Below are 24,565 nucleotides of genomic sequence, written 5' to 3'. Positions count from 1 at the left end.
AGGGCAGCAGGCATAGGGACAGGAATGGATACAGAAGGGAGGACAGAGACAGGGACAGGGACAGATACAGGGGCACAGCAAGGGCCGGGATAGGGACAGGTACAGGGGCACAGCAAGGGCGGGGACAGGGACAGGTGCAGGGGCAGAGCAAGGGCAGGCACAGCCATGGGAACAGGGACAGGTGACAATCCCGGAACAAGGGCACGCGCAGGGCAGGCTCCAGTCTCCGCCTCCAGGGTTGGGCCGCCGCCGCCTCCGCCCGCCCTCGGCACCGCCCACGCCCGGGGTCCGGCGGCACCGTGCCCGGAGGAGCCCGTGGAGCCGGGGCGGGCCACGTAGGTACGGGAACCGCCCGGCTGGACGGGGGCAAGCCGGGGCCGCGCCCCAGGGGAGCCCTCAGCGCCCCAGGGGAGCCCCAGCGCCTCAGGGGAGCCCTCAGCGCCCCAGGGGAGCCCTCAGCCTCTTGGGCTCTCCCGCGCCTCAGGGAGAGGGAGTGGCCCCCCACTGTCCTTCAGGGGCTCCTCAGGGAGCTCCTTACGGGGCCCCTCGGTGCCTCCAGGGGCCCGGAGCGCTTGAGGGACCCCTCGGTGCCTCAGGAGGACCGCCCGTGCCTTAGGGCGCTTCCCAGCGCCTCAGGGGAGCGCCGCGGTCCTCAGGGGACCCCATGTACCTCAGGGAGCCCCTCCCGCCCGCATGGGAGCCCTTCTCTGCCCCTGGGGCTTCCCCCGCGCCTCACGGGTCCCTCAGCGCCCCGCGCCTCCCGCGCCCAGCCCCGCCGCCGCCCCGGGGGCTCCTCAGGGCCTCACGGTGCCGCTCTGTCAGGGGCAGGACCCGGCCCCGTGTAGACCCCGACCGGGCCTGGGCTTCCACTCACAAAACCCCCCAGGAACCTCCCCTCCAAAAAAAAAGAGGAAGCCCATCTTTGGAGCAATGGCTGTTTTTTCAAGGGCTGTGGTGCCTCACCTTTCCAACATCAGGCACAAGGGGCAGAGTGAGGGGTGCAGGGCTGAGGGTGTTAGGGGGCAGCGGGTTCCTGAGGATGAGGTGTGGTTTTCCCCATTTAATACTAATTTGTTGGTTTTTGGTGATAAGATGGCTGCAGAGTGGGGGAGCATTGGAGTTCCAGGGCAACTTCTGTCCTTCCAGCCCTGGTGAGACACTGATGCCAAAGTCTTGTACCTGAACAGCTGGGCCATAATGGTCAGCTAGGCCTGGGTGATGCTTCCTCCTCAGTAAATCAATATAAACGTGGCATGGTTTAGAAATGTTCTCTTATATCTTTGTCTAAATCACCTAAATCAGCTTTATGTAGTTAATAACCTCATGTTGTAATTACAACACCTTTGTCTGCTTTGATTGCATTCCAGTTCTGCTCACAGTGCCTGGGTAAAAAAAAAAAAAAAAAAAAAAAACAAAAAAAACCAAAAAAAAGCTACTTTGCTAAAATATTTAACATGTTAAAAATTTTGCAGGTGTGTATTTGTTTAAATATACTTTTATAGCTGTAATCTGTCCTCATTACTAAATGAAGCGCTAAATTTAGCATAAAAGCTGTCACCATGTTCCAATCAACATGTCTTAATGACTGCCAACAAATGGAAATGAGGCTTCCACAGGAAAAAAAAAAGCGCACAAAAGGTGCAAATGCAGAACAAGGTTGGATCAGCTGAGTTAATAAAAGGTTGCTTTAGGTCAGGAGTTAAATCACCCCCTGTGTTTGTGCTATTACTTTAGTTGTTACTGGGGAAGTCGACTGGCTGTGGACACGGCAGTGCCCCTCTGGGACCCATTCGTGGTGTTTCCTTTCATTAACATCCCCCATTTACAATAAGATGTGGAGATCTCCCAGCAAGTCATTTTTCAAACCAGTTAACGGAGGCCTTGTTAATTCCAGCTAATGGAAGTTTTTAATCAAGATTGTCAGATGGTGCTAAATCAAGCACCTCACTCAAGGGAGAAACACGGAATATCCAGTGTTATTGCCTGTATCAATCAGCTCTCCATTCTGGTAAAATGAGTATTTTCCTCTTCAATCCAGGCTTGTCTAACTGAAACAATTTGGACTCTCCTTTTTTTTTTTTTTTTTTTTTTTTTTTTTTTTTTTTTACCTTTCAAGATGTCCCAGAAGAATCATTCCCTTATTCCAACCAAGACCGATGTTAGCTCGTTTCCTGCTTACCCTTGCTAAAATATTAACTGCTATTGGCAGACCTCCAGTTCTTTCACATTCCCCCTTCACACTTTCTAATGGTTGTAGGAATTAACATTTGTGGTTTGGAATATGAGAAATGCATTCTGAACTGGCACCGACTGACACGAGGTGCAGTTGTGGCCCTGAATTTCAAACACTATTGATCGTTCACTAGTGAGCAGGAGGTTTCATGCTCTGCAGGCACAGCGCTGTGGAGTACCCTTGGTTTGCTCTGCTTTACCTGTCCTGCCTGGCAATTAGCTTTCAAACTCTGAGGAATCTCATTCTTACTTTAATATAGATGAAAAATAGCAGTAACTGTGTTTTCTATGTGTCTCACACCTTCTTTATTTTTCAGGGTTTAGTTACAAGTGGAAGGCAGGTCTTTGAAACACAGGATGGCCACTCAGCAGCTGCTCAAGCAAAAGAAGAAGCCCTGTAAGGTAAAAAATTAAAATGTGGTGGTACAGACAATCTTAGCTCTTGGTTTGGGACTTGGCACACCTGTGCCTGCAGAGGTGGGAACGCTTTCTGTTGTCTGCACTGTTCTTAGTTGTATTAATTCCAATTCAGTGAGAGGCAGTGTGGGGCTCTGACATGATTTGACTCAATAAATGCAGGCTCGTTAGGTGTGCACAGAGCTTTATTAGCAGGAAGAACAGCAATAAAGTAATAGAAGAACTAAATTTAGTGCGATGTCCGCTGCATTGTTCATGTTGGCATCACACAGTGTGTATTTACTGTAGCTTCAGGTCTGTTTTACAGCTTGGAGTTAAAATCACTCTGTTGGCAACTCAGGCTGCTGCCAGAGCTCAAAACAGCACCCTTTGGTACAACAGTGGTTTCCACACCAGCCCTGGCACTTGTGTGACTTCACAATTAAAACTGCACACCTTTTTTGAGGGGTGGGTGTCTGTTAAGTGCCAGCATTGGTGCAGGGGAGGGGGTGGGAATGTGATAAAAGGGAGGGCACATCCAACCAATGCACTCTGCGTCTGAGTAATGATGTCAGATCTGTTGATCTCTACCCTTAAATCATTTAATCCACCCACCTCAGACATGAGTCTTCCCTGCCTAGCTTAAACACCAGAAAAACCTTAAAACTATATTTCTAAGTTACCCTCTTCCCACCTGCTGAGACTTGTTTCTAAATATAATCTGTGTTACACTTAAGAAGGTGCTATTTCTGGTATTGCCATGCTTTTCCAGGAAGCAGTGCTGTTCCCTGAGAGCATCACCACAGAGCAGCAGTCCCTGGTGCTGGTGAAAAGGCTCCTGGCCATCTCCATGTCCTGCATCACCTACATGAGGGGGCTGTTCCCAGAGAGCTCCTACGGCACTCGCTATCTGGATGGTAACGCCTGCCCTTTGTGCTGAGGGCTTCTTTCTGCTCACTGTATTTTACCTATAATCTGCCTTATGTGGTATCTTCTGGCTGTGCATCTTATGTGATATCTTCTGTGTGTGAGTTCACTCTGCTTGGGAGTTGGCTACAAATTCTCAAATCAAGTCTGCTTGCAGACAGAACTTCTAATAGAGAGCATGGAAGACAACCTTGAGCTCCTGGCTTCTCTGTTGATGTTCCTCTTGGTTTAGAGTCATTTGTTGGCATTGCCAGTCCCCTGAATCAGGTCTCAGAGCCAGGAGAGTGACTTAAAACTCAGAAAACTTTAAAAAATTACTTTTATTTGAGTGTTTAATTTTCTTTTGGATCTTTGAACCCATGAGGCTCACATTTTTAGTTTTCACTGTGAGGCTGAAATTAGATTTGTTGGTTTTCATAGAAGTGTAGAATGGTTTGGGTTGGATGGGACCTTTTAAAGACCATCCAGTCCAACCCCTTGCCATGGGCAGTGACACCTTCCAGTAGACCAGGTTGCTCCAAGCCCCATCCAACCTGACCTTGAATATTCTAGGAATGGAGCATCCACCTTCTCTCTGGGCCACCTGTATCAGTGTTTTACCACCCTCACAGTAAAAACAATACTTACATCTGATCTAAATCATCCCTCCTTCCATTTAAAACTGTTTCATTGTTGGGATTTGTTTGTTTGTTTGTTGTTTTTTTTTTTTTCCATGAAAACTATCTCATATGTGCTTTGGGAATCAAAACTTTTTAAGGAAAAAAACGCAGAACCAAACTCTTTGTCACACGATCCCAAGAATTAGTGATGCTTTGACTCATCTTTTTGATCATTCAAAGTGTGAAATGTCTCCATGCATTCCAGTCCGTTACATGTTGTCCCTTACAGCATTAGTTGCCCTGAAACATGTTCACATGTACTTTGTAGGTTTGGTTGGGGGCATAGAAATCCCAAATTGGTCCTTTGAAATCCCAAATTGATCCCCTAACCCCAGAAAGCCACTGGTCATATGTCAGGTCTGTCTAGTGCCTTTTTAATGAGGGCTGTTTACATCTGGCCTGCTCACATCTTCAGGGGCTCCTTGGTTGAGTCCTAAGGTGCTACTAATCCTCCTTTTCACCTGTAGGACAGGTGTGCCTTTTGCCATTCTGAATGCCTGGAAGCACAGGTAGGAGGAGCTATGGAAAAGCTTCACAGGAAGTTTATTGTGAGCACAGTCATTGGGACATCACTTCACATGGGTGTTCTTGAAGTCTGAATGCAGAAGGGAAGGTGTTAGGGAATGGTCAAGGATGGAGTGGAGAAGAGGAGGGAGGAGAGGATGGAGCTGCTGGTGTTTTGTAATAAAGCTGTAACTGCATCCCTTCTTCTGGGAGAGCCCAGGGCTTCTGAGGAAAGCTGTGACATTTGCAAACCCAGCACTAAGCCCACCTGGGACTCAGTGGAAACCCAACATTTCCGCTCAGGAAGGACCTTCAGATAAAGCTTGTATCTAAAAAAGGGAGGATGGCTTAGTTTCAGTGTTTGCCCAAGAGCTGTGATAAGGATTGTAACTATGTGCTAAATCTGATTTTGCAGACCTCTGTCTAAAAATTCTCCGAGAAGATAAAAGCTGTCTGGGATCATTGCAGATAGTCAAGTGGTAAGTGACTAACAGCGAAACCAAGACAAGATTGTGCTGAGTAGGAGACATCTGCCCCTGCATTCTTCTTCTTCCTGAACTGGAAAACATTGTGCCCTAGTGCCAGGGGAGCTCCCACTGCAGCTGGGGGTGCTTGGCCCCGTGTAAGCAGGACAGAATTAGTGACTGAAATCATGTGAGTTCGAGGTCTGTGGAAGTGTTGGCTGCAGTGAGGTCATGGTCAGGCCCCAGAGCACACGCGGCAGCAGAGGTGCAGAGAGAGGGTAAAGACTGTCATGAGATTCTTTCTGTTGTGTTTAGTCTTTTCTGGTTTCACTTTGATAGGGATTCTTGCGCTTGTTTTTCAGTATGTACAGTATTTTATCTCCCTCTCTAAGGACCCCACAGTTTTCTTCAGGATGTATTTCACAGTTGGCATGTTGCCAACAAGCAGAAAAAACCGTCCCTGATGTGTTATGGAGATAGCTTGCTGCACATCCTTTGACTCCAAGAGTAAATATCTGGCCATTGCTGCTTCAAATAATATTTACTACGTTGAGAAAATCCATTGCTGTAAACTCTGCATCAGATAACAAAGATTTACAAGACCAGACATGTCCAGATTGAGCTGAGCTCTGTACAAGGCTGATGGGAAAAGAGCCATCAGAGCTCTGGCTGGGGATCTGGAACAGAGCACTGAGCAGGGACACGCTCAGAGCCAGCCTTTGGCCTCCAATCCTTGTCTTTATCAGGATTCAAGCAGGCTCTGGGCTGACAGGATAATGCCCTAGAAGTATAAACAATTCACAGATGCGGAAAGAAGGATGCTGCCTTCAGGATTGACCTGAAAAGCACTTCACAAGCCCCAAATGTTGTTGGTTGTGTTGTCCTAATTCCAGAAAAAAATGCCCTTTAACCCACATCTAGTGAGTGTTTACAGATCAGGAGATAAATGTTGCTGGTTAGTATTAACATGTTTTTTTCCCTGGCAGGATTCAAGGTTGTTTTGATGCTTTGGAGAAGCAATATGTAAGTGGTTTTTTTCACTTTTTTAACGGAGTGTCCTGTTTCTTTGTAAAGTAAGGACAAAACTATCCTTCCATTCCTGCTGTATTTCTGTTGTGATCTTTGATGCAAACAAAGCCTTTACAGCTCTGGGACAGGGAAAAGACCCTGCCCTGAGTATGAGACTTAGGATTTTATGCCTTGAGCTCAAACCTTGTCCACTTCCTCTTGGCTCTCCTGTCCGTGGTGTAGGAACCAATCTGCAGCCTGCAATGGATTACCCTTAATCCTGTGCTCTACATTTGTGTTCTCTTACGTCTGATAGGGACCCTGCCAGGCAGAACTGAGATCTGGATCTCCTGCCTGTTTTTGTTTTCTTGAGAAATGTTCTATGCTTCTGCTGTCCTTCATCTCCTTGTCCCTGATCTTTCTCCTTCATCTCATCTTCTCTAACCCTCCTGGCTTTTCTCTCAAGCTCAAAATTTATCCTTTTTTTCCCTCTTAGTTCACCAAATAAGGTATGTAATTGCTTCCCAGACAAAACCAGATAGCAAGTGCTCATATCCCTTGCTGATTCTCCCACAAAAATTGCCCTGCACAGGAAAAAGCACCTGTTTCTGTCCTCTGTGTCAACACTGTTCACCAGCCCAGCTCCTCCAGACCAGGTGGAGCGCTGGTTCACTCTGGCACTGATGATCCGAGTGTTTCTCAGGCATCAGTACCACTGTCAGTGTGCACAACATAATTAACAATGTTGTGAACACAATTAAATGCTTGCTGACAGCTCTAGGAGGTATTTAGCCCTTTTTATTTATGAGAGACATAAGTTAATTGTTTGACAAGGATTAAGGAAAAACTGAGGGATTTAATGCATGTTTTAAGATTGTTTTTAAGGGCAGTCCCATGTGCAATTCCTTGATAGAGCACAAATTAAATACCTTTGGGGAATTTCCTAGCAGAAAGCAAATATTAACCTTCAGTAGGGATGGGTGCCTTTGTAAAGAATTTTAAATCAGTATCTGGAATTTGTTTGAAAGGAGTTCCAAGGGAGATTACTGAGCCTGGAGTTGTTTCTTGGGAAACTGAATCAAGCCAGGCAAACTGGCCACTAGGTGTTGCTGATGCTGTGCTGGGAAGAATCTGCAGAAAGGATTTTAACTCCTGGTTTGTTGAGTGTATCTATTCCTTCTCCCTGTGTAGGACGTCGGGGTTTGATAGCACTTGCTTTTCCTTGACCACTAAGGTTGGATATTGATTTTGTGTTTTGTTTTGATTTTCCCTCCTTAGCTACACGTGGCTGTCCTTGCAGTAAGTAAATGAATACAAAGTGGTTTTCTCTCCCCTCCTCTGCTTCAAAGAGATACAGAGTCAAGGTTGTGTCAACCCATTTGTGCCTTTTTTAAGGAGAAGCCAAAATGTGTGTGATTTTTAATAGAGTTGTGACCTTTCTTAGATACAGTAAATGTGGAGTTCAAGGCTGCATGAGAATGTTTTTCTCAGCATGTCAGACTTCTGACTGAGGCCTTATTTGTGTCCTTAAACTCTGAGAGCACTTACATGTGATTTGAATCATGGAAGCTGCCGTGTCCTCTCCATTTATCCCTACAAAACAGTCCTCCTTATTAATCTGGTCCTGGAGAAACCACACACTGGTGGTTCTATAGGCAGCTGTTGGCCCCAGCCCCCTGCAAAGCACCAGGAGCTTTGCTCACCATCTACTCTGTGCATCATCTGAGCAGTTAAATCCCAGGCATCAAAAGCTGCCTGCGAGGGTTGGAATGGGAATTAACCTCATTCCTCCAATATTGCACAGGAGTGTCTTCAACTTGTCTTTGAAGTGGTAAGTATTGACTGCTGATAGAGGAAGGCTCTTTCCCAGCCATTCCTTTCTCTGATCCCACACTAAAGATAGTACAGTCTCTGCTGTAAATTGAAAATATCCTTGTTAGTCACTGGTTCAAGTTGTCCCAAGGAGAATGCCCTCACTGTGCTTTCTTGTAACAGATTTACACCAATCCTGAGGTAAGAAAGAGTCTTAATTAATCTTTGAGGCAGCTGAAGGCATGGGTGAGTACATTTGTATTCAGAATGGAGTGGAGGCTTAAGTCCTATCCTGACACAGCTCCTTGGTGACCCCATTTCTGTTCTGTGCCTTCACTCCGGAGTGCCAGCTCAGTGAGCTGCACTGTGATCAAACACCCGGCTGAGGGCCCACCAGGGCCTCAGGCAGGGATGTTAGCAGACAACTAATGGGCATGTTCAGTTTTGTTTTAGTTTCCCAAAGAGAAGAAGTGGGAAGTTCAACATTACTCATTTGCAAACCACCTTTTTAGCGTCTCTGATGAAAATAGCTGGTTTGTCATGCAAAGAGGTGTAGGACAGAAGTCAAGCATCCCTTCAGACCTGGGTGGATGTGTTGAGTAGTGCCTGTCCTTGGCCTCCTAGTGTTCCCTGTTGTGTTTCTGTTTGGTTTAATCTGGGGGGTGTGATCCAGGAGTGAGGGTCTGCATCCATGCTGGAGATCAGAGAACAGCTTCAGGCCCTTTGCATCTGAACCTGGTTCCAGTTCTGCTGCATGGCACCTCAGAGTCTGGGGACAGAGCAGGAGCTGAGCCATGCCAAGGCTGGGATTTGCAAGGAAGGCTCAGAGTTAAGAACTCAGCTGAGCTCCTACTAATCGACCTCATTGTCTCCGGAAAAAGTGAATTATAGGCATGGAATTGGTGTACAATAGACCCTTTCTCGTGGGGGGAAGCTGACTGTTCTTCCTAATTGTTTTATTCTCTAATTCTTTTAAATGGAAAATCACCCACTATTTTTGTCTACCTCAAAAAGACTCCAAATTCAGCAACTATTTCCCATGCAATACTGTTTGGATTTCCCTGTGGGAGGAGTCCTCAAGGCCCTTGTCCTCATACAGAGCACAAAGCTAGGTTTCTTTGTGGCACTGGTCACCTGTGGAGCTTCCCAGTTTTCCTTTAGCAAGGGACACTGGAGGAATTGGCCACCCCTGGAGCCTTGCTGGAGACTGAAGCTGGAGAGTCAGGCCCACAGAGAAAATGGAAGGAGGAGGCAGGAAGTTTGTAATTCTGTTGTGATTCTTTCAGTGCTAGGTAAGATGTGGCTGCTAAGAGAATTTGCCAAAGCTTGTGCAATCAATATTAGAGTTAAAATTGTCAGCATGTCACTAAATTAATGCTGTGCTCTGGCAGAGAGTGTGGAAGGACTCTCCAAGCTCAGGACACATCTTGTTTCTCAGAGTGATCCATTTCTGCTTCTCCTCTCTCTTGTTTCATCTCTAGACAGTCACTGAAATGTATCAATTCAAATTCAAGTACAAAAAGAAGGTGCCCCAAATGGACATCAGCAGGTAAGGATTTGGGTTGATTTCTCAGGGTTATGCTAAAAGCTGTGTTCTTGGAGCATTAAGAAGCTGCACTTTCTGACTGCCCAGAGAAGTTGTGGACTCCTCATTCCTGGAAGTGTCCAAAGCCAGGTTGGATGGAGGAACCTGGTTTAGTGGAAGGTTCTGTGCCCATGGCAGGGGGTGGAGCAAGATGAGCTTTAAGATCCTTCCGACTCAATTCATCCTGTGATTCTGTGGTTTGAGCAGGTCCAAGTCATTAAGCAGCTGTAAATACCTTCACAGTTGGGGATATTCACCTCACAGGGTATTAACTGCTGGGAGGATGAGCTGAAATGCTCTTACTGAGCACCATGAGGCCCTCAAAGTACACCTGAGCCAAGGACAGTTGACAGAAGTGGTGCCTCATCAGGGAGGCGATGCAGAAACCAGCCAGGTTGTTGAGCTTGCTGCTCTCTCGGCTAATAAGTGTTCTTGCACTTCTACCAGACAGCCTTGTGCTTTCAGATGAGGCTTGCCCAGGTTTGAGCCCTTTCACTGTGATCCTGTGCCCAGGACTTTTTTCCCTTGAGTATTTGTATACGTGCATTCTGCCTGAGCAGCCCTGTGTGGGTGACCTGAGAACTTTCACTTAGGATGCCTGAGCGGATGGTGCAAAACGTGGCAGAAGTAGCAGCTTTTTACCTGGTTTTGGCACTCCGTTAGATATTTAAAGCTGTGTTTAGTCGGCTGTAATCCTGTGGCACTTCAAATAAATACTGTCAAAGGCCATTGGCTATAACCAAAGCAAAGAAAAATAATTAACCTGTCTTTACTTTGTTCTGCAGTTGCCACTGGTGAAAGATGGATCTTGGAACCTGCCTGGACAGCAAGAGAGCTCTGCTGTCTTGTGTGCTCCTCAGGAAGCTCCTCCCCAGCACTCCTGGAGTGTGCCCTTAGCTGCTCTTTCTCTAAACACATCCAAATAATTCGTACCATGAGGCAGAATTATTTTCTTTTGGGCAAATCTGAATTATCTCTGGAATGACCTTTTGGCTGTACCCTCCATCTCTGCTTGGAAGCTGCTGTCCAGTGTCCTCACACTGAGGGGAAGAGGAGATCTGGGATTTGAAAGATAATAGATAGTCCTTGAATACTTTGGGGTTTTAATCAGCCTTACTCATTAATTCCTAGAAATAAGGATAGTCCCCACATGGAGCTGGGGTGTCCATTGTGTCATCCAGGGAGAGGCCAAGCCATCTTCCTGTCATGTTTGAATGTGCTCTGAGGCTCCAGAGCCTGTGGCATTGGATTCCTGGGCTCTGTTTCCTCTGGCAGTGGGGACTGGCAGTGCTGTGGTAGGCTCATGCATGTCCCTGCAGTTTTAATAATCCAGAGTTCTGGCACAGATCAGGGAATTGTGTCATCTTTGCTATCAGCACCTTCAGCTGATAATGCTGCCTTCTACACCTGCAGCAGTTGCTGTCCTGTGCAAACTCAGAGTTAATCACTCTGGGAGAGATGTTTTGTGGGGCTGAAGCATCCTATCCAAAGGGTAAGGGGAAACTTTCTCCTAAGTGGTCCTTGACTTATTTTAGATGGATTTTGGAGGAATTCCTTGGCATAGATCCCACTCCTTCCGAGGTTCAGTTCTTTATCTTCTGCTTTTTTACTCCCTCCTGCATCAAATTCTCTGTGTTATTCCCATAGTGAAGCAGTGCTTGACCTGTTAATTCCTATGGACATCTCATTTCTTTTTTTCTTATGAACTTTCTTTTTGCCATTTCTGATCTGCTAATCCCACAGTTTGTAAAGGTGATGGATGTTCCTCCGTAGGCATTGCCAGCCTTTTCCTCTCACTGTACGTTTCTGAACATGCAGGATTTAATTGAGGACCACAGTCCACATCTAATACCACAGAGTTTGAACTTCATAATCTTAGAGGTCTTTTCCAATCTAAATGGTGCTGGGATTACATACCTTGGGAAGTCAAGCTGTTCCACAGCCACCCTTTTCATGACCCAAAGAAGCTCAGCTGGAAGGGGGAATTGGTCTTAATTTGTTCCTTTCTGAGGTTCAGTCAGTCAGGTTTACTCTGGGATATTCTTGGGTTACTTTTTTACTGCTTTTGATGCAGTTTGGGGTGATTGTGTTGGGCACCCTCCAGCCTACGTGTAGTGTCAGGGGTCTTCAAAAGACGTACTGAAGGAGCTACACATCTTTATGACCCTTCTCATTGAAAGTTAGGGAAGTTCATGTCCCTTAGTCACACAGTGATTCATCCGCTCTGTCTGAAGTTAGCTGGCTGCTCTGAGTTGCTCATCTCATCTACCTCAGTTTTATTCAAAGAGAAACAAACTCCTCTGGAGTGGCATTCATCCCACTCATGTCACCCATGGGTCTCTGTCTGGGCTGCTGGCTTGGAGCAGCCAGCTGACATTTGGATGGGTGAAGGAGGTGAGAGGAATGCCCCTTTGTCACTGCTGAAAAATGTGCCTCTGAGCTGCTTTTTCTTACATGGAATTGAGTGAGAACATGCAATTCACTTCTCTTCAAAAGCTGCAGAATGGACTTGAAAATAACCCCTGTGATGAATTGGCTTTAGATGGGATCCTCAACTCATTCCTCTCGTTCCTGAAATTGCTTAGGCGAAAGGCACTTGTTTTATGGTCCTTTGATCCAATTTAATCATGTTCAAACAAGTGAGTCATGACATTTGTATAATGGTTGCCCCAGCTCTGAAGTCTGTTCAAATGTAAATGCCAGGCCTCTGAGTTTGGAGCGGGTATTCTGCGGATGCCGCCCCATCCCTGGAGCCTGTTTCACTTCCCTGTTTATCTGGAAATTACATAAAGACATTGTAGCTTTGTCACTGGTGGTTTCAGACAAGTCAGTGGGTGCTCTGTGTGTGTAATTGAATCGTGAATATTCATGACTGAGGATAACAAATCCATTCTTCTTCTGATTGTAGCAACCACAGGGAGTTTGTGGCTGGGCTGTGCAGCAAGGATGTCAAACAGGCCAGCAGGCTCCTGCTCAGGACCCTGTACCTGCTCATGCAGGACCTCGGGCCTCTGCCCAATGACATCACTCTGAGCATGAAACTCCTCTACTACAACGATGGTAGGTGGAGGGCAGTGTGTGCCTTAGGGAAGAATTCCATCAGTCTCTGTAATAAGTGTCAGCCCTGTGAATAAAATAAAGCATGGAAAAGGTGAGGTGGGAGAAGCTGTTGGCTGATAGCACTGAGAAATGGTCTAATACAGTAAATCTTTCCGATGCAAAGGGATGGCAGATGTTTTTGGGAAAGGTTTGAAATCCATATAAGAAGTACAGCTATGTGGTGTGAAAGGAAGAAATCCTTCTTCCCTGGTTTTTGGTGAGGGTTTTTTTTGAGTTTGTTTCCTTAAGGAGCAAGCAATGTCAGGTTTTGCTCCAGCACTTTAATGGTATTTCAGCATCCTAAAGTAATTTTTTCTTTGAGCTCCCTGATAACATTTGCTCAGCTTATGCTGAGCAAAATTGCATTCTGTCTCTTCCTCCTAAAAAAAAAAGACAAAACAAAACAAAACAAAAAAAAACTGGAATATTTTTAGTAGTCAATGTTACTTGAAGCTGGTTCATAATTGTTCTTTCTAAATCAGTCCAAGGAGGGATGGAACTCAGTTTCCCTGACCTGAGGGAGTTCCCTCTCCCTGTGCAGTCACTCCCAAGGATTACCAACCCCCTGGCTTCAAGGAAGATGGCAGCCCTGGTGACATGCTGTTTGCTGGGGATCCTGTCAACCTGAGAGTGGGCTCAGTCTCCACTGACTTCCACCTCATGAAAGTCAGAGTGACAGCTGAGAAGAAGAGGGTGAGGAAGGCTTACAGCAACCTGATCCAGAAGAATGGCCCTACTGAGATCTCCCACCAAGGGCTGGACTGCGAGGAAGAGGAGGAGGAGGAGAACACAGAGGTATAGAAATAGCTCTCTCGCTAGAAGAATAAAATTTATCTAGCAAAAACCTCCTTGAAAGAAACATTTTCTTTATGGATTTACCACGTAGGTGTATTTTTTAGGTTATATTATTAAGAGAAAACATCATTTGCTTTACAGAATCACCTTTGCCCTGTCAGAGCAGATTCAAATGAGCATGAAGGGGACAAAAGTGACACCCATCCAGGCAGGAAAACAGAAGCATCTTCTTTTTGCCTTGAGCATACAGGTAAATAAATGCCCAGTTTCAAAACTGAAGGAGCTTCTGCTCCTGATTGTATCCCAGCATAATGTATTCCACACAATTTCCTAGTAAGGTGCTGTTAATAACAGTGGGTTATTTGAGACATGAGAGGAAAAAAAGCTGTGGCTGCTCCTGGATCCCCCTGGCAGTGTCCAAGGCCAGGTCGATCAAGGCTTAGAGCAGCCTGGGATAGTGGAAGGTGTCCTTGCCCGTGGCAGGGTGCGGGATTGGATTGGTTTTAAGGCCCCTTCCCATTCAACCCATTCCATGATTCTCTAATATTTAGGTTATGGATGAGCAGAGTTTGTCAGCCTGTTTGAATTTTGTGTCAGAACAGACCAAACTGTAACAAAGGGCTGGTAGATAATGCTTGGTTTGTTAACAGAAACATTTAATTTTGTATCAATATCTTTACACTTCTCTATCTCAGTAGTTTTTTTGAGATAAGGAGGAAATGCCCAGATCATCAAAACTGAGTTACATTATCTCCATGTTCAACAAAGCTCCTTTCCTTCAACTGTTACAGTTTGACTTTTGCTGATAACTTCCATGTGGGAAAACATACATGAAAATACATGAGAAAAAAAGTCTTTTCTGTGGCTTTAATCAACCCAGCCTCTGCTATACCATGCTGTGTTTGACCTTCGAGGCTCTGGGATATAGCCTGTGGAACAATACCATCTAGTGACAAAATGGTAAATAGCATTCCTGGGATTGCTGGGCAGTAGCAGCTTCCGTGCCTGTGAAATCACCTTTCGCAGGTCTTTCCCCTGCAGATTCCCTGATGACTAATAAGGAATTAAGTCATCCTGCCACTTTTGTTGCTCTGGTGATTTTAACAGGATCCTCCTTCTCTAAGCAGTTGCATGATGTCATGAAACTGGGGCACTTTGGACACCCCCTCAAATTTTATTGAAACTGTCTGAAAGGTTAATAAATATTAACCAGGGGACATCTCCTCTCCTTTCCCCCATCCCTCACCCTTAGGACATGTCTAGACATAAGCCTTGTTTTCTTAGATCCAGGTTAAAAAGGAGACTATAATTGATAGAGCTGCTGCAAGCTGATGTTCAGATGACACTTCATGCTGAAATCTCTCTTTCTAGGAATAAATTGCCACTGCTGGCAGCATCTGAGAGCAAAGCTTACACAATTTCATGGGATTTTTGCCTCAGTGGTTTAGTCAGGCTTCCAGATTTTTTTTTCTTTTAATTAAGCACTTTGCAGCTAATTTTGCTTTGCTGTTTGGATTGCAGGTAGGAAGAATAAGAGGGGAATGAAGGAGATGGACAGGATGCCGTGCTCAAGGGCGTGTCAGCAGGTGAGGAAGCTTTAGTGGTTCTGAAATACTCCAGGCACAGGGGAATTCACTGCCATGGATCATTGCATCATCAAAGATGACACAAAATTCACTAACATTAGTGTATTTGTTGTACAGGGTCACAGTACATTGAGGCTGTGGAGTAGCAGAGGGATGTAAACATAAACTGGAAGCATTTAGGAAGAAGCTTTCTGTGCATGTTAAGTTATTTCCTCCACCCAGTACCAGAATTTGATTCTGTTCTCTGGAGTTGGTACCTGTGAGTAACACACATAGACAAAGCCTTTCTCTGTCCCAGCTAGGCTGTCCCAGCACCTATGGGTGCTTTTGGATTAAGGGTCTGAAATCACCGCCCTATTTTAGGTTTGGAGGGTGTATTTTTTGCCTAATATGGTCTTCACCTCTCCCCTCTTGCTTCCAGACTTTCTTTACAGTGAGTCACAGGTAACTAATGAATTCTATCCCATTTTGGTTACCCCTCTGGGGTAGGAAGAATTATCCCCTGGAGGTACTGATCTCTTTTTCGATGGTTGTTGGGGCAACCCGGAGAATTAGGATAGACCAGAATAGGTTGTTTTAGATAAGTAAAAAATTAATCCCACCCTGAAGGCTGCCCAGCCAAACCCTGAGTCACCATCAGTGCCCAAACTCATGGGCATGTGCAGAGGTTTGTTCAGTGACATGGCAAATCTCTAAATACCACCAGACTTGCCACTTGATCCTACTCCCATTCAAATTAGCTGAGAATCATGTGAGCCTGAATGGTCAGAAACTGCATCTTTACAGGATAAGTTAACGAGAGTAGGAAATCGCTACTAAAATTTTCCCCGCCTCTGTTGAAAAGAATCCCGGGGTGTCTAACCCAGACAGCAACTGCAGACTGCAACTCACCCTGTCATTCTAAAGGCATCTGTGAGGTATTTGCCTTGACTCTGGATCTTAGAAGTGAACTTCTCTGCCTAGGCTGGTATTTTTCAAACATTAACCACATTTTTTTTTCCGTGTCACATCCTCCGCTTTCCTTCTGATCATTGTTTATTCTGTCGTCTGTGAAAACAGGAGCCTTTTTTGTTTGCAACTCATGGTTGCCCCACTGATTCATGCTCTGACCTTCTTTTGGGGCTGTCACAATGGCCAGCAGAGTACCAGACACCTCTCTCAGCATGTGCATTTCATTAGAATTCGGTAGCAGGAGTGAGAGTGTCTGAAGGTGGTGGAAACAGCATTAGTTGCTGAAAAAGGGAAGAATCACTTTATCCATCATGTGCTTCCAAAGACCTTAAAAAAAATTCCAAGCCCTGGGAGATTCTTTTCTTAATGTATTCTTTGATGCTATTTTTAAAACCTCATAGCTTAGAGGCTGGCTAATATTTCACCCAGTTTAGGGAAAAACAAAGTCAAGCCAGTAGTTAAAATCATCACTATAAAGCCTGCACTAATAAAAATTTGACACTCTTTTCCATATGAGAGGGACTTTCCCTTCTTTTCTGAAGGAAGTGGTTAAAACAAATGACCATTGTGTAGTCCATGTTGAATCAGGAACCCAAGCTGGTGGGTGAAGTTTGTCCTAAAAAATGAGGAGAAGCTGGGATGGATGGGAAGTCTGAGTTAGGTGTTGTCTGACAGGGTCAGGTGTGAGATGGGGAGGAGCAGACCTAGTGGGGTGTGGATGTAAGCACCTTGTTGCCATGCAGGTACTATTAATAGTATTTTCCAGCTCTTGGGTTGGGGTGGGAATGCCAACATTTTCTGAACTAACTGGAACAATTTGGAGTGTCACAGAAGATTACTGTTTGCACAAGGATTTGATATTCAAGAAGTTCTGAGTTCAAAACTGTTACCCACGGTCACAAGTTGCTTTTGGAAATGTGGGTGAGCACATTTCTGCTCTTCAGCTGGAGTGAATCCTTCTGATTGCTTGGTTACCAAAAATAAAAACTGGAATTGAGTTTATTGGTCTTTATCTTGCTGACCTAAAGCTCTTCAGAAAAACCAGGAATGAAAGTATTAAGGGCTTATTTTTGTCTAATCAACATGGGAGAGGCGAAGGATGTGCATCTGCCAAAAGAGAAGCAGCTCTTCCTGCCCAGTGTTAGAACTGGAACTGGCCTCAGGGGTGGTCACAGAGTGTCTCTGGCAGAGGGCTTTGCAGGTTGGGGAAAAATTTCCATGTACTCCACTGGCTTCTTATCTGCCATCTTGTGATTGATGATCCTCGGGATCAAATGAGAGATTGCCCTTTCCCAGCAGAGCATCTCTGCACTTAATCATCCAGAGTTAGGCACCAGCATGTAAATTAGCTCACCTCTCCTGGCTTCAGGAGCCTTCTGATTGCATCAGCCAAGGGTTTGTCCTCCTGTGCTATCTTTGTGCATCTTCCTTCTTTCCACTGGCATTTTAGGAGCTGTGAAGAGTTGGGGGAAATAGAGAATTGCTGCCCATTGGTTTAACTTATAGAAATCTGCTGGTGAGAATGAGGTCCTGCACTTGGGATATCACTATCCTGAAGCTGGGATAACTTCTGAGTTCTTCAGCAAGCTCTTCTATCCTCTTGTAAAGAACATCCTTTAATGTCCTTGTCCTGAAAATTGATTTTGGTCAGCTTTGTCTTCGTGTAAGCAAACATGCTGCAGTGGAATGAGTTTGGAATGAAACAGAACTAGAAGATGAGTAAAATCTGACCATGTGAACGCCTCTGCAGACTTTTATCTCCCATCAGGAAGCTGTGGGCTGAAGTTCTGGGGTGGTCCTTGGAGCACAGTCTCAGTGCACAGTGAGGCAGCCGTGCAGGGAGCCCTGGCTGGTCCTGAGCTGGGAATGGTGTGACTGTATTAGCACAGCACCAGGCAGCTCTGCCTTCCAAGTTTCTGGCTTCATCAGCTGCTGCCAGACACTGCTCCTGCTGCTGGGCTGGCCTTGCTTGCAGACTGCTGTGGGACATGAGGGAGCGTGTTGACACTTGGCATTGTCTGGGCATCCCAGTGGGATCAGTGATGGCTGAGGGATTCTGGGATTCACTGGCTGCTGTAGGCAGGCTCCTGCCATGTGGATCAGCTCTCCTGACAGGAGCTGTCTGCGACTGAGATGTCAGGGGAGAGGTTCATACCTAAGTGTTGTGAATCAGGGCTGCTTTAGGCCTCAGAGGACAGTCTGTCTGGCCTCCAGCTGCTGCTCCTTGTGCACAGGACTTGGCTACCTGGCCACGTGCCCTTTCTCCATGGGATTGTGTGAACATAGACTTTCATGGATGATTCAGTAATACCTGTCTGATGTGCCAGGGATCAATATCAGTTACTGTGGTAGAGACCTCAGAGCCCCTTCCAGTGCCCAAAGGGACTCCAGGAGAACTGGAGAGGCATGTGGAATAAGGGATGGAGGGACAGAACACAGGGAATGGCTTCCCACTGCCAGAGGGCAAGGATGGATGGGATATTGGGAAGAAATTCTTCCCTCTGAGCGTGGTGAGGCCCTGGTACAGATTGCCCAGAGCAGCTGTGGCTGCCCCTGGATCCCTGGCAGTGTCCAAGGCCAGGTTGGATGGGGCTTGAAGCAGCCTGGGCCAGTGGAAGGTGTCCCTGCCCATGGCAGGGGGTGGAGTGAGATGAGCTTTAAGATGCCTTCCAGCCCAAACCATTGCACAGCTCCTGTGCCCTGCTGAGCTGCAGTGCTGTACACAGCTTCCTTCTGGCAGGAAAGGTCAGCACAAGTGTGTTCAACTGCAGAACAACAGCTTGGAGATCAAGACCTTTGTTGTCTGATTTTTCCCAGGCAAATCCGTTCAGAAGTGCCATGACAGAAGGCAGTTGAAGGATGAAACCTGCCATGTGCAGAGCAATAGGAAAGCATTTTTCTGTGGCAATGTCATTATCTTGAACTTTTGCAGAAGAGAAAAAAAGCAGCAAGGTTTATCTCTGTCTGTCTATCAAGAGAGCTGTATCTGATGAGAAGTTCCCAGAACATTTTCTCCTCCAGACCAGCTGAAGCTACACAGACCCAAGCAATGAAGAGAGAAAGATTCAGAGATGAGCTTGCCTCTCCTTCCTCTGAGCTCAGGCCATGCTGGGAGGAGTGAGACAGGGAGGTCAGGAAATTCCTGGCTTCTCTCAGTTCACGTCAGATCCTTAGCTGTATCTAGGGGCCATTCATCCCTTCCATGAGTTATCCCTGTCTAGCATGCAGGAAACAGTTTCCTAGTGCTCTCTACATGCAGAGGTGAGGCCTGTCACCCCCCAGATCTAGGGAGATTTAACCCTTGCACCCTCAGATTCCCTGGGAGCTCCCCCAGGGACATCTGCGGGAAGACATGGTGCTTCCATGCTGGCTGCCATTCCATGTGTTCATGCTGTGCATTCTAGCAGCCAGACCCTCTGGAGAAATCCACATAAATTAAGGTTGGACACATCTTATATCCCATGAGGGGCTGCTGGGTAGCAGCCTGGTAGGCAGGAGTGTCCATTGTCTTTCCCCTCAGTTACAGAGTTGGAATCAGGATTCTGGGAAGTGATTGTGATCCAGCAATGAGAATGTCCATCATGGAAGTGGACAGTGTGATTGAGGGCCCTGGAGGAGATTAGCAGGAGAGGTGTTGATAATTTTGTCTTCTAACAGGAATTTTTTAAGCATTATTTTTAATACTCTGGAAGGATCTGTTAATTAATCCTTTAAAATCTACAAGACACAAGATGCAGAACATGATGTGAAACAAGAGTGGCACTGAATGACAAAGGTTTTATCAGGAGCTGAGGAAAAAGGAAGAGGACTGGTGATAGTCAGTGATGTGTAGGTGTGGTTTCCTAGGCACAAAAACATGTCAGGTTCCCACAGCAGCGCCACACTGAGGGTCTTCCATTGTTCCACCTGCGTAAGTTGGCTTTCACACTAACCAGCATGATCTTCCAGCACAGATGGAAATCAGGATGGGTTCCACTGATGTCAGCATGACCATGGCTCTGGAAACTGGTGGGAGCCCAGTGCTGGGGTTTAACCACAGAGCCACTCCTGCACAGCCTCCAGGTTCAGTAGGGACAGCTGGGGATCAGCAGGGCCAACCAACCTGCTGAGAGCACAGGGAAAGGGAGAGCATTCCTCAGGACCTTGTCCTCTCAGGTGGTGGATATCTCCAAGGCAAGAGGCTCCACAACCTCCCTGGGTGTCTTTGACGACTGCTTGGTTGCCCTCACAGTAAAAAACTAAAAAGCTTGTCCTTATGTTTAAATGGAATTTCTTCTATTTCTCTGGAGTGCTCAAGGCCAGGTTAGGTGGCGCGTAGAGCAACCTGGGCTGTGTCTCTGCTCACATCAGGGGAGTGGAATGAGATGTGCTTTAAGATCCGTTCCAACACAAACCATTCTGGGAATCTGATTCTGTGGTTTCAGTTCATGTCCATCTCCTCTCATCCTTTCACTGACACCATGAGTGTCCTGTGACCCTGGATTTTTGCTGTGCTTCAGAGCAGCCAGCTGTCAGTGAGCAGGCAGGAATTAGGTCTTAGGGGACCAATGTGAACCAATTCGGGTTGATTTTTGGAAATGACAAGAGTTTGCTGTGCTGTTGAGTCAGTGGTAGCTGCAGCTGAAATCACAGGATGCCTCAGGTCACTCTGATTAACATCCCTGATGATGAGAATCCCCTGCACAAACTGTGTTGTCCTGACACCTGAGGGTCACTCTGCCTTATTTCAGCAGTTCAGTCTTGTATCTCAGCCCTTATTCTTCCAGCTTGCTCGATGGAACTGCACTTCTTTTGACATTCATGTGCTTGTGAGTTTCTGGGGATAGTTACAAGGTACTGAACAAAACCCTCCGTGTCCTGGACAAAGGGAGCTCTTCTGAGGGCATAAAATTTGCCAAGTGCCAAACCCCAGCATGGGGCAGCGGGGACAAAGAGGGACACAGCCGAATGCTCTTGTGCAATTTTAGCTGTTCTGCATAGGATGCCTTGGGAAGCAAAACATGTCAGGAGAGCTGTAAATTTTCTTAAGTTTATGCTGGGAATTTTTGGCCAGAATACATGGGGACACTGGGGATTGCAAATTGCAGAGCACAAAACTGGGTCCTGATTGTGTCTATCTAAGAATAGCAGTGTGGCTGTGGTCTGCTCACTCTGTTTCGTCCACCAGTCTGCCTTGGGAAGGCTTTAATCTAAGTCTTAATCTATTTTTAGCCTGATATCTTCTCCAGACAACGTGCAGCTGTCCTGTGAGTTTTATGCCAGAAATTAGTAACACTTGTATGATTCACAAGTTAGCTGTAACTCCACAGGAAAACTCCTGTGGCAAAATATTGCTTTTTTACACGTAGTGAAACAGGAGATTCAAACTCACTGTGTGTTCATGGTATGATCCAGACCCTGAACTCTGCCTTGAACTCAGAGTCAGGAGGTCACGGAGCTGCTGCTGCCTTTACTGCTTTCTCTGGGCTTGTCCTACCTGTCAGCATGGTCCCATTTTAGGGTGAGGGTGCAAGAGGGTGCCCCTTGTCCTACCTGCTTTTACAGCACCTGGCTCATCCGTAGGGCTGAGGTTGTGTAAGAGGAAAAGCAACATTCTCACAGCCCAAGCTCTGACATCAGTTATTCAAGTGAAGCATCCCAGTACATGGGAAAAATTAGAATTAATGAACTTCTGGAGGCTTTGATTGTATGTTTAATCAATGGGAGGGATTTCCTGCTTCTCACCACACCGTTGAGGAGGTTTACTTTCTGCTTCAAGTCAAATAAGCACACGTCAGACCTGACTTAATCCCCTTTAGAGCAGCTTTTCTGGGGAAGAAGCTGGAGTGTTTGGTTAAGGATGGGAGCTAGAGTTGGACTTGGGGTCTGTTCCTGGCTCTGAGCTCCTACGTGAGCTTGGGCAGGAACAGGCCAGGACACGTTGGACACGTTGGCTTTGGTGAAATACCTCTCACTGTTGACATCTGATTCATTGCATGGGTGAATAGTGCTTCCCTGGAGCCCTCCATGGCTTCCTTGGATGTTTTCACTCCTCATCTCAGGTTCCTGTGAGGTGCTCATGCTGCCTGTGGTAAAGGGCAGGAGAACTAGGGGGAACTGGAGTGCAAGCAGCTGCTTATCGTGGCTATTTCTCCACCTCACAAGTATCCCATCCATGCAGGAAATTCTGGAGGAATAGCAAAGGGGTAAAACCTTCACTGAGTAGCTTTCTGGGCTGTGGAAGATCCATTCTTCAGTAAAGGGAATTAAAGCACCAGCTCTAGCTAGGTTTAGGCTAAAACAGAAGAAGAGCTGCCTCATCCAGGTGATAGGGCTGGGAGACTGGGAATCGTGCCCCTGCTTCGTTGTGTGGCCAACAGGACAGGGTACAAACCCTGCAGCTGTGTTAACACTGCCGAGGTTTTGGATGCAGTGTTTCCACCTCTGAGCCCTTCACTTAAAAAAAAAAAAAAAAAAAAAAAAAAAAAAAAGGGAAGCAGACAGGTTAAAACGATGCCTGGGAGAGGAAGGTAAATAGCTGCCAAAAATGCCAGTTGGAGCAGCTGAGTATCAGGTGAGGAGCTGTAACACAAAGCCACTCATTGCTCTGTCCTCAAGCAAACACACCATGGGCAGCCTTGGAAAGCTCTGTCAGCCTGACTGTGCAGAATGAGGGAGAACCTGCCCAGCCCACTTTGGCACATTCTTGTTTTCTCTGTTTTTAGGGAAAGGAAATTGTACTTTAGCATTAAGCAACATTATATTGCTCATAATGAAGAGGAGGGAAGAAAAACAATATGAAACACGATAGAGAGGCAGAGTGAGGCTGTTTCAAAGTATTTTGCTGTTAATCCCTAATCAGAGCTATTTCACACATTAGAAAGCCCATTGCTATGCAGAGATTGCCGAAGCCTCATTCCAAGGTCAGATGGAAAGCAAGCCTTGGTGACGTGAGTGGGGAATTCTATAATGACCACATCTTGTAATCTGGAGACCTTGTGCTCATCACCACGATGTGTTCTGGAATAACTCTTTATTAAATTAACTCCTTGTGCTTCCCCTGCTGCAGTTCTGGGGCTCCTCGTGCCTAGCAGTGATACTAGAGGGAGGTACTCCTGTTTGAGAGAAGGAATTCTCTTAGCACTCCTTTCCCTCTCCATTCACCTCACTGTCATCCAAGTGAACTTTGTTTTGCAGGAGAAGCTCTGTGCCGTGGTGTGTCCTCTCAGCTCCAGTGAGAGAGGCCACATTGCCAGACTGTGCTTCGTCCCTTCTGGGTGGGCGACAACACACGTTGCTCTCAGCAGCTCCGGATTATTATTGTAGAAATGCAAATATGTGACATGATAAGGAGGATAAGTGAGTTTGTCCCCTGGTGCAGCCAACACTTCAGCTGTCATCCTGGCTGTCCATCTCCCTGTGGTCTGTCTGAAGTGTCTGTTCCATTGACTCACTTATATTCTCACATATATTTATCTGTGTTTTTTAACCTCTTGGTATGCAGGCTCAGAGTATTTTTGGGAGAGGTTTGTGTCTTTCTAGAGGGAAGTTAAGCCTTTTGGAAAAAAGCTTGCTTAGCTTAAGCTATTTTTCATAGACTCACAGGTAGTTTTAAGCCTGGGATTGATCAGCTCACACTGAATTCCCTGATGTACAAACCAAGGGACTGTGTGTCTTCGCCTGAAAGGCTGTGACCACAAATTTGACCTAAGTGTCCTCTTCTTTTCCGTATGTTATGATTATCTGAGGTTGGTGGAGAAACAAATGCCCTATCAGCTTATATTCCTCAAAGGTCTCCTTGTTCCAGCTATTTTCTGTCAGTGATGGGGAGATGGGTCCTGTCCCCTTGCCACCAAACCCATTCCCTGTCCCTGAAGCTAAACCTGTTGCTTGCACAACTCTTACATTCCCAGCTCCATCCAGTACTCCCAAGTTTTGATTCCTTGCCTAACTGCTTTTCTGGAGAACAGGATCACACTGAGCAAAGCCAAGAGGATCCGGGCACGCACATGACACTTTTGGAAGCTGTAATTTTAAATTCATGTTGCAGGAGCGTGCCCTGTGAGAATGATCCTGGTTTCTGATGATTGTTACAGATAAACCTCCTGAACCTTGCCTTCAGCCAGGAAGAGGTGGTAGGACCCGAGAAGAAAAGGAAGGTCAGTGAACCAGAGAAGCTTCCTCTGAACGGCAGGAAATTGTGTTCGTTCTGACACACAGTACATTGGAAGGTGTGAGTTTGCATTGTCATCTGACTGGTACAGACCAGTGTCTAACTCTTCCCCATCCCACATATATTTCTGCATGTTTATTTGTCTTGTGAAAACTCTGGATTGCCAAGAGACAACAAGCCCCAGAACTGTCACTGGCATTGTCAACCAACTGCACTTGTTTGATGTTCTTAAGCTGAGGATTTATCATTCCACATGAATGGTGTGTGTGTGCTTCTTTCTGTCTCTTTCCCTCACACCCCTTGCCCCTCACTGGATAAATCCCCTCCTCTGGGGCTGGACTGTCCTGTGCCACTCTGTCACCTCTATTTAATGGCATTATTTCCAGATGAACTCT

General features: G+C 46.3%; 1 protein-coding gene across 1 annotated transcript; it reads left to right on the top strand.

Annotated features, from left to right (window-relative positions):
• The first annotated feature begins 261 nt into the window (after window positions 1-261).
• HORMAD2 (HORMA domain containing 2) lies at window positions 262-24,416 on the top strand. The gene is made up of 13 exons (XM_083874261.1): window positions 262-339; window positions 2,550-2,634; window positions 3,401-3,545; window positions 5,134-5,197; window positions 6,169-6,205; window positions 7,469-7,489; window positions 8,186-8,203; window positions 9,484-9,551; window positions 12,496-12,647; window positions 13,228-13,481; window positions 13,623-13,731; window positions 15,003-15,067; window positions 24,094-24,416. Exons 2-13 carry the CDS (start codon window positions 2,590-2,592, stop codon window positions 24,208-24,210), a joined length of 1,095 nt encoding a protein of 364 aa, XP_083730387.1. The 5' UTR covers window positions 262-339; window positions 2,550-2,589; the 3' UTR covers window positions 24,211-24,416.
• The last annotated feature ends 149 nt before the right edge of the window (window positions 24,417-24,565 follow it).

Source organism: Zosterops lateralis, assembly GCF_965231275.1.
Source record: "Zosterops lateralis genome assembly, chromosome: 17".
Classification (NCBI taxonomy): domain Eukaryota; kingdom Metazoa; phylum Chordata; class Aves; order Passeriformes; family Zosteropidae; genus Zosterops; species Zosterops lateralis.
Note: the sequence above shows the minus strand (reverse complement) of the source record. Positions and strands in the feature narration are given on the sequence as shown.

Bases quoted from the DNA above. Each gene is read 5' to 3' on its own strand.
- HORMAD2 (XM_083874261.1), top strand. From the start codon at position 2,590: ATGGCCACTCAGCAGCTGCTCAAGCAAAAGAAGAAGCCCTGTAAG. The intron at 2,635-3,400 runs GTAAAAAATTAA...ATGCTTTTCCAG, and splicing joins AAAAGAAGAAGCCCTGTAAG to GAAGCAGTGCTGTTCCCTGA. The intron at 13,732-15,002 runs GTAAATAAATGC...TTTGGATTGCAG, and splicing joins TTTTTGCCTTGAGCATACAG to GTAGGAAGAATAAGAGGGGA.